The sequence below is a fragment of the Schistocerca americana genome, chromosome 2 (genome assembly GCF_021461395.2).
Source record: "Schistocerca americana isolate TAMUIC-IGC-003095 chromosome 2, iqSchAmer2.1, whole genome shotgun sequence".
Taxonomy (NCBI): domain Eukaryota; kingdom Metazoa; phylum Arthropoda; class Insecta; order Orthoptera; family Acrididae; genus Schistocerca; species Schistocerca americana.
This window is the reverse complement of record NC_060120.1, coordinates 542,786,526-542,795,836: the sequence shown is the minus strand read 5'-3', so window position 1 is coordinate 542,795,836 and position 9,311 is coordinate 542,786,526. Positions and strand designations below refer to the sequence as shown.

The window sequence follows — 9,311 nt, the reverse complement described above, 5'->3', positions numbered from 1 at the left end:
ATAATTCACCATGGCTATTACACTATCAACAAACGGTGAAAACACTCTTGATATTATAAACTTCAAACTCTGCAGAAAGCACACACGCACAGCGAAGTCCCGAAAACACGTGACTATCCTGGTTTAATGTTAAGAACATGCGCAGAATGCAATGCTCACTCCAGAGAAATTTACTCTAAGCGGGTTCTCAGCGATGTTGGCGTGTACTGACCCTTGTAGTTATTCAGCTATTTGAAGATCTTTGGTCGTAAATCACTAATGTTTTTGTGAGGAGAGAGGAGGTGCGAAAATGCAGAAGTATTTGGCACTTGATAAAATTGCGAGACTTTTTGAAATAATAAAAGTAAATGGGGGAATACGAGGCACTTTATACAAACTATATAGGTGAGAGGGCATAGAGACATAAATTGTATTGAACAACCACTGATAATTATGAAAATTTTCTTAAATTTACGTCAATATTATGTTCTAGGATGGATGATGCGAAAGTTGGCACTTTGATAGGAGAAGACAAGTATGGTAACAAATATTATGAGAACAAGATGTACTTCTATGGTTAGTATTTTTCACTTTGGACCTTATTTTCTTATGTTGTAGTTCAACTGTAGCTCGTCACCGGGTAGTAACAATATATAACCGTTTGTTGTTAAAGTAGCTTGATGGGACACCGCTAAGAATACCACAGGAATCAGGAAAAACGAAAGCAAGAATCAACGTTAAACAACAGTGTAAAAGTATACAGTTCCATTGTTTCATTAGGGGTAAGAAAAGTATGTCAATTAAGGTTAATATTGAAGTTGATTTGTTGCCAGTTTTTAAAAAGGTGAATAATTCCGATTTAGGTTGGATAACTGTAATCATTTTTTCCGAGTCTGTTAAACAACCTTCTCTGAGCTGTGATGTGCGAATGAGTAATGGTATGACATAATTTTACAAAAATTACACGAATTTTACGGTGGAATGACACACTTTTACAAAAATTCCTTGAATTTTACATTAGAGTGCGTTGAAGACTCAAGAGTACGTAAAGAAGAACCCATGTGATTTCATGGCACCACTCAGTAATTATACTAAAGTGAAGAAATAGCATTAGTGGAGAAAAAGCTGCTTGTACCAAGGTGATCATTTGCAAGTGTTACTGCTAATGGAACGTATCCCATCTGTTTATGTTTAACATGTTCAATGTACTCCTTGCATTAGACTGTACACTACCTTCTATGTCAGTGACTAGAGTAATTAGAATGTAAATTTTCATACTGGAAAAACTTACGTCAGTCACGTGTTCTCTGCATATGTTTTTAAGTTACTCCTAACCATGGACAATGCCTTCATCTGTAGGAAAACAAACGCGTGTTACTAAATCTGTATCACACTGGACGTTTATTTTGTACATTTCACTTGTTATTGTTCCATGCTTTTTGTTGGTGATTGCTTCTGCCGTCTCCCTCCAGAACCTCCTTCCCTTCCCCTTTTGAATTCACCCCATGAATTGTCAACAACTTAAGTCAGCAGTCATATTTTATCAAAGTCTGTAACCTATACTGTTTTCCACAATACTTGTCTGCAAACCCAAAAATCTGTAAATTTTATTTTGTATCAAGCCAAGAACAAGGCAGATCATTTCGTTGTTTCAAATTATGCAAAGTGCTTGCTAAAGACAGCTGTCTACTCTGCTGTTCTTGTCCTTGCACAGAAAAGTAAATTGGATATTTAGTGAATAGTTTTGTAAATCAAAGGAATGAGCTTGCTACTCCTGTATCTCAGTTGAAGCTCTCTGTTGTTAAACTGATTCTGCAGTTTTTGCTTGTTTTAATTTTCTTTATTTCTTTGTATTCTTTGTACATGATACATATGAATATTTTTCTCTAACAACCCAACAGAATATTACTCACCAGTAAACTATTGTGTGACACTTACTAAATTGATTTGATATTTTGTGTATGTGTGAAATAAAATATGCATCACTTACTGCTTTTATGTTTGGTGTTTTTGTTTGAATCAATATGAAGAATGTTTGTTTGTAGGTCGGAATAGGTGGGTTGAATATGCTGATAATGTGGGTGTAGATTATGATGGAAGTCAAGTTCCAGCTGAATGGTTTGGATGGTTGCACTACAAAACTGACTTCCCTCCTTCAAGAGTAAGTATATACTTTTTAATGTTACAGTGGAGTTTAAGGAATAAATGTTTTGTTCATTCAGTCACTCATTGTACCCCTCTGATTCCATCATGATTTTGCCTGTAATTTAATTCTGTTTCATAGTCTGTATTTACAGTTCGTTGTTGTAAGCGCCATATTCTATGTCTGGTTACACATTCAAAATATTAAATTGTCAAAATAGCAGCAACATAATAGGGGGGGGAAAAAAACCAGGGGTTACTCCTGCCTTAGTTGTATTCGGTAACTCTTGTGTTTCTTATTCTTTCTTAATATTTACTGGACTACAAGGATAATATTTAAAGAATAATAGTTACCTGCATGCTGTCAGTAGAGGCTCACCTCCTGTGGACATTATTCTTTGTTACACAGTTAGCAGGTATCTTCAAATCCATTAATCTGGGTAAGCAGATGCTTTGTAGAAAAAATAGCTAAGAAGATAAGTTGATATAATTTTCTTTTTAATGTCAACAGATTTTGTGTTTATTACATTGTGTGTGTGTGTGTGTGTGTGTGTGTGTGTGTGTGTGTGTGTGCCAACTGCATGCATGCACTAGAATTCCAAACACTAATCAAGAGAGGGATCTTATCATGCTTCCACCAGACATAAGGCATGAAATTGGGGGATCACTGGAAATACAAAAGAAAAAAAAAACAATATTTAAACACTCTTTGTGCAAAAGGAGGCATTATCTTCAGTGGGAGTGACTAAGTTTTGAAAACGGCCACTAGTCACAATTTGTATATTTTATTTAACGGTTTTGCTCTTCAAATGAACAAGAGTGTCAACAGAGTATACAGTTCAAACTTGGTTGACAGCTCTGTACATTAACCCTTTAACTGCTCTGGGTGCATTAATGTGCACACCTTTGTACCTGTCCCTGTGTGCTCTGAACATGTTTAGGCACGCCACCTATCCTTCTACCTGGTACTCTGAATGTGTCATGTCGGTCTGAACACAGATTATCTAAGAATTTAAATGTTGAACAGACCTGTTCAGAGTACTAGGTAGAAGGACTGGTGGCGCGTGTTAACACATCCTGAGCACACATGGACAGGTACAAAGGCGCGCTCATTAACACGTTCAGAACAGTTAAAGGGTTAAACTGTCTGTACTGTAGTACTTTAATTAATAGTACTGTAGTACAGCTAGTTTTATGTATAGAGCTGTCAGCCAACTTTAAACACAATCTTTAATGCTGTCAGCCAACTGTAAATTGTATGTTCCAATGATGCTCTTGTTCATTTGAAGAGCGAAACCAGTAAATAAGGAAATACAAGGTACAACTTGTGGCTATTTTCAAAAACTTAATCTTTCTGCAGATTATCTGATTATCTAGTTTAGAAGATTTGAAAATCTCTGCTAGTTGGACAATTAGTAACAGTATCAATTATAAAGCCTTTTAATTAAAAAAAGCCTCAATGCATAAGCATGTAGACACTTGCTATCGTAGCCATTACCAGTGTAGACAATTAAATACACTGTCCGATGAAAAAATTCTGAGACTGATTTCATTTATGGAGGATAAAAGTTGTGTGCACAGTAACTACGTTGGCAGCTTGAACTGACAAATGTAAACAACAGATGTGCATTCGATCAGTGAGTTGTGAGCAGGCAGTGCAAAGTTGTGGGTGTGTCCATTCTGTGTCAACATTGTGTTGCAAATTGCAATGGAGCAACATCTTTACAGTAAAGTGTTAAAGACATTGTCCATAATGTTTTGAAGAAGAGAAAAGTACTCATACGTGCAAAGTTTGACCTGTACACATTGACTCCCGAACAAAAGCAAAGATGCATGGACACCTGCTATGATTTGATTGAAATTCAAGATGCGGACAATTCTTTTGTCAAAAAAATCATCATGGATCATGAGACTTAACATTATCATTATGAACCTTCCACAAAAAGTACATGAAGGGTCAATGCTATGATGACATAACCGACATTCAAGCCAATGTAAAATCAAGGATGGAATAATGACTTATGAAAAGGACAATAGCTCCCATCATATGGTGGAGATGCTGAGTCAGAGATTGGTGAAGCACACTGTATTTACCATCTTGGCCATGCACAACATATGGCTACTAGACACAACTGATTGTTGGTGCAGCATCTCATGTCCCACATTACTCCTGCCGGTATCATTAATCTTAGACGTTCAAATTAAACTTGGCTGACAGTCTTTTTGTTGTGCCTATCTGCGACTCAGCATCTCCGCTATATGGTGAGTAGCAACTATCCTTCTCATAATTCCATGCAACATGATGTGCAAGTTGAACAACATCACAAAGAAGGGCTTTCTGACTGTTCTACATGGTTGTATGAATGTTCTTTGCATTGTACTGAAATGGAGGAGACTACACAAAACACGTAAGGCATTAAAACTACAATCCTGGTTTTTCTCTGTTTTTTATTAATTCAGTCGCAAAGCTTTTTGGTCTGATGGGGTGTGACGCAATGATAGATAAACATCCAGAATAAGGCATAAGCAGGAAACCAACAGGCTTCTTTTAAAGTGAGATGCACTTTGTTAACTGTACTATGTTACTTTATAAGAGTGTTGCAGATTAATGATGAGTAACGTCTAACTTTCCTCACTCTGTTAATCTTTATTTTGGCTTGTTTCATATCCACTAAAGGGATCTACAGAATATGTTGAATGCTGCCTTTGATGTTTTTTATTTTGTATTGAAACTTTTATTCTGCTGCTAATTTGTTCTATCACAATAACATGATGGTGCTTGTTGCTGACTAATGTCTGTAAGTAGTAGAACTAATTTGCTCTCCAAAGTTCTTATTGATTCTCTTATAACAATTTCATCAGGTATATTCAAGTTTTTAATTTTTATATTATTTGCTGAAGAATAACCCTTTATTTGGAGGTACCTAATTATCTGACATTAGAATAATGGAAATCTCAGGATGGAAACAACAACTAAAACTGAGGAAAACCAACCAATAACTTGCATATTGTTTAGCAGCATCAGTACCACCTCCTCCTCTCCTGTCCCCACCTCTGAAAGAGCCCCAGGTGGCTCGCCACTCTTTGGCTGGTTCGTGCTTGGGCTTTGCAGCATTTTTCCCTTCCGTGCTGCATGTCTATCCTCTTGCTATTCTTTTTCCCCTTCCTTGGGGAACATTTCTGGGGATTTATTGGGAATGTTCTGCATTCTGTCACTGATGCACGAATAGTCTCACCTTTATTTTTGGCTCACTTTTCCTTTCTTTGTTTCCCTTCTCCTCTCATTCCTCCACTTCGGTGTTGGAGGATCCTCTTTTTTTTCTTCTTCCACCCTGTGTGCTCCTGGAGGTCGGCCCATGCATCTCACGAGTAACGCATAATTCCCAGCCCTGGGTCGCCAGGTAAGGTCCGCATGTACCCCCTGGTACAGGCCAGGCCCAGGGAGGGGTGATTGCCTGAGCTGCAACTTTCCCAAATTGCCAATTGGTCCCTCTGTCAGATGTTTGGGAGGTGTGAACAATCACCTAAGATGGGTGTGCTCCATTGTGAAGGAAGCCCCCAGTTGGAAGGAGCACGCCATCGGAGACGTTGGCAATCATGGAGGATTTTCTTGCAATGAGTCACTCATCTTCCCAATTGACTTCTACAAAATGTAAACATAATGATGCCTGTCGCTGCGCCACGGTTCCTTGTGGTCTCACATACTGAAGATAAGTCCTTTGCCACAGTCAGTCCATATATTATTCAGAAAGGTGTTGATGCAGTTGCTATTCCTATGAAATTCTGCACTTGTTTACGGAATGGCACTTTGATTTTGGAGATGGCTTCTGATTCTCAAACACAACACCTGCTTGCTGCCCCACTTTTCCATGGCTACCCTGTTCATTTCGAGGCCCACAGAACATTGAATTCTTCCCATGGTGTAATTTACACCAAGCTGCTTGATGATCTAACCAAGGCTGAAAAATAACCTTACCTCTCTTATCAGAGTGCCATTGCCGTTCATCATGTAATGAAAAAGGTAGATTCCTCCTTAGTGCCCACCCGCACTCTTTTCCTCACCTTTGATAGGGTGGTGCTGCCGTCCAAGCTCAAAGCAGGCTTTGAAATTATCACAGTCCGGCCGTACATTCCAAACCTGATGCGCTGCTACAAATGTCATAGTTTTAACCACACTAGAACATCTTGTCGACACCCAGCCAAATGTGTAACCTGTGGCAAGGATGCACATGAGGGCGATTGTCTGCCTCCTCATCCCCACTGTGTCAATTGCAACGACGGCCATGCCGCCTCCTCTCGGGATTGTCCCATGTATCTAGATGAGCGGGCTGTCCGAGAGATTCGGGTAAAGGAAAAAGTGCCTTACCCAGTAGCTCGCAAGTTACTGGCTAGTTGCAAACCCTCTGTTCTCTCGTCTGGCACCTATAGTTCTTTTTTTGTTACCCCTGGCTCCATGAAGGATATGGTCATGCAGACATGTGACTTCAAATTTGGCTTGGAGGTTGTGAAATTGCCCAGTGTCAAGGTAGCATCGCCATCCCCCCTCCCGTCATGCAACAAGCCATCAAACTCTCACCTCAAGAGGTGAAGCCACTGACTACAGAACCAGTTGGCAGGAAAGGACAGAAGGAGTACTCCCATGAAGACTTCCTCCGTCCCTCCAGCCAAACAACACCCGAGTCTTCCTGCGTGGAGCCAGTGTCCTGTTTCTGTGGGTCCCTGGTCATGTCGGTCTGCCAGAAACTGAGGCTGCTGACACAGCTGCCAAGGCTGCAGTCCTCGTACCTCAGCCCACAAGTACCTATATTCCCTCCGATGATCTCTGCGGTGCTGTCTGTCAAGAGGTGGTCCCCCTTTGACATTGCCAATGGTCCTCTCTTCACGGGAATAAGCTTCGCCTCATAAAGCTTCTCCTGGTGCCTTGGACGGCCTCCTCTTGGCCCTCCAGCTGGGGGGAGATTATTTTAACTCGGCTGCGTATTAGGCACTGCCTTTTTAACCATTTAGTCATTTGCTAAGTGATGCTACTGCACATTGTGCCCAAATTTTAACTTTCTGCCACTTCTTGCTGGAATGTCCTTTTTTTAACAATTTACATTCCAGCTTCGGTTTGCCGTCTGATTTATAAGCCGTTTTAGCAAATGACACATGGGCTGTCAACCACGTTTTACTTTTTATCTGCCAAAGCAATATGACAAGGCCATTTAATTTTTAGTTTTGGACCTCCATTTCTGCATGTTTTTTTTAGCCCTTTTTCCACGTGCATGTTTTTAGCTATCTCCTATTCTGTCCATTGGGACTGACGTATAGTCGCTTAACTCCTCTCTGTGTTCGTGTTCTATAGTTTTGACTTGGGCTCGGGCTCGTATGACCCCAGTTGTTTTTTGCGCCCTAAAGCAAAACAAAACAATTGGATATATTCCAGCACATGTCTTGTCTGTCAGTTATTACTCACCTCAGCTCCCGCTAGCACAGTGGAAGCTTTTCTCTGATGTCTTAGCATATGTCATTTTGTCCCTCTTTTCAGTGTTTTTGACGTTCCTTTTCTTGCTGTGTCTGTGTAGAACCACCTCATTTCGTACCAGTTCACCAAATTTTAAATATCCTTATACAGCACATCATCTTCATAGGTTTTATTCCTTTCTTTTGTAGCCCCCCCCCCCCCCACCCTCCTCCTGCAGTCCATGATTCAGCTTCGTACAATACCATGTACATGCTCAGAAGTGTCTTTCTGAAATTAAGGCCAATGGTGTGTACTAGTGGAAGTCTTTTAGTGAGGAATACCCTCATTGCCTGTGACAGTGTCCTGCTTATATAATCTTTGCTTTGTCAGCCAAGAACTATTTTGCTTCCAAGGTAGTATTCTGTGCTCTGTAGACTGCTCATTCCAGTCCATTTAAAAGGCTCTGTAATTTTACCCCACTTTCTCTGAAGATGCATCAGCAGCACATCTTATTGTGAATATTTTTTCACCCTGAATTTTAGCCCCACTCCTGAAGTTATCTTTCTTTTCTGTCATTGCTTCTTTGATATCCAGATTTAACAGTAGGGGAGAAAGACTGCATCCGTGTCTTACACCCATTTCTATCTGAGCGCTTTGTTTTTGGTGTTACATTCTTATTGTAGCTTCGTGCTTCAAATGTCATTCCTAGTGCCAAACTGATTCTCTTAAACTGACCATTTATATTCATAGACAGCTAGTTACTTGTAATACTCACATAGACTGCTGCACAGTAATTGCAGGACTGATGGCATATGCCTCAACAGCTTTCACATATGACCCTATCGTTAAATAGGAAATGCCTGTTGCTGTATTAAAGAATGATATGTTGAGTCAGTGATGATTAGTTTTGTATGTGTTTGCTACACTCGTCAGTCGTAAGCTAGTGAATGTTTGTCTTTCATCACTTTTATTTCTACATGCATAAAAGTACTTTACATGGTACTGATAGTGTCGCTTCAGTCTGATATTAAATTTTTGAGTGAGTGTAGCTGAAATCAAGTAACTAGTTATTTGTTGTATATGACACCACCATACAGAAAAACTTCCAGCCTTTTGATATCATTTTTAAGTAAGTAGTTATGTAATTATTTGCTTTTGTTTCAGGATCCTCACAGGCCCAAGTATCCTTGGATGCTTGACCATACAGAAAATAAATCTGGCACTGAAGGTGCATATATGCCTTACAGCACAACAGTACCAAAAATTCAGGCATGGGTTCCACCGAAGCCTAGTCGCTAACTACTGTGTGCACTCAGAGACGATAATTAGTGTAAATATTTTTATGTTAATTAAATCAAATTTGAAAACATAATTTAAATTATTGTTTGCCTCTACATGTACAGAATTTGTTAGTTTGTGGTTAGCAACTATAAAGTCGAGCACAGAAAAAATTGCTATTGGAATAGTGATATTTATATTCATATCAGTTTTACAGGATGAGATTTTCTGGGCTATAATCCATGGCAGCATCAGGAATGTACTTGACAGTGTTTCAATACTGCTGCCACTGCCATAGGAAGGTACCGTACTACTCACATTGATGAGAGACAAGTGTTTTCTCCTCCATATTGGGAGAAAACAGCTTATTTCCATTGTGGACTGCTGTCATTAGTATACAAATTCTTCCTATTGGGTTCTTAATGATGATTGCAAGTTTTTTGTTGAGGCAGTTGTAGCCAACTTGTGG

General features: G+C 39.6%; 1 protein-coding gene across 1 annotated transcript; it reads left to right on the top strand.

The window, feature by feature from the left end:
* Positions 1-223: 223 nt before the first annotated feature.
* LOC124596174 (probable NADH dehydrogenase [ubiquinone] 1 alpha subcomplex subunit 12) lies at positions 224-8,936 on the top strand. The gene is made up of 4 exons (XM_047135212.1): positions 224-384; positions 473-555; positions 2,025-2,140; positions 8,729-8,936. The coding sequence occupies exons 1-4, from the start codon at positions 290-292 to the stop codon at positions 8,861-8,863; spliced, it is 429 nt and encodes a 142-aa protein (XP_046991168.1). The 5' UTR covers positions 224-289; the 3' UTR covers positions 8,864-8,936.
* Positions 8,937-9,311: the final 375 nt, after the last annotated feature.

Coding starts and splice junctions, on each gene's coding strand:
- LOC124596174 (XM_047135212.1), top strand. CDS start 290: ATGCAGAAGTATTTGGCACTTGATAAAATTGCGAGACTTTTTGAAATA. Junction 556..2,024: donor GAACAAGATGTACTTCTATG/GTTAGTATTTTT, acceptor GTTTGTTTGTAG/GTCGGAATAGGTGGGTTGAA. Junction 2,141..8,728: donor CTGACTTCCCTCCTTCAAGA/GTAAGTATATAC, acceptor CTTTTGTTTCAG/GATCCTCACAGGCCCAAGTA.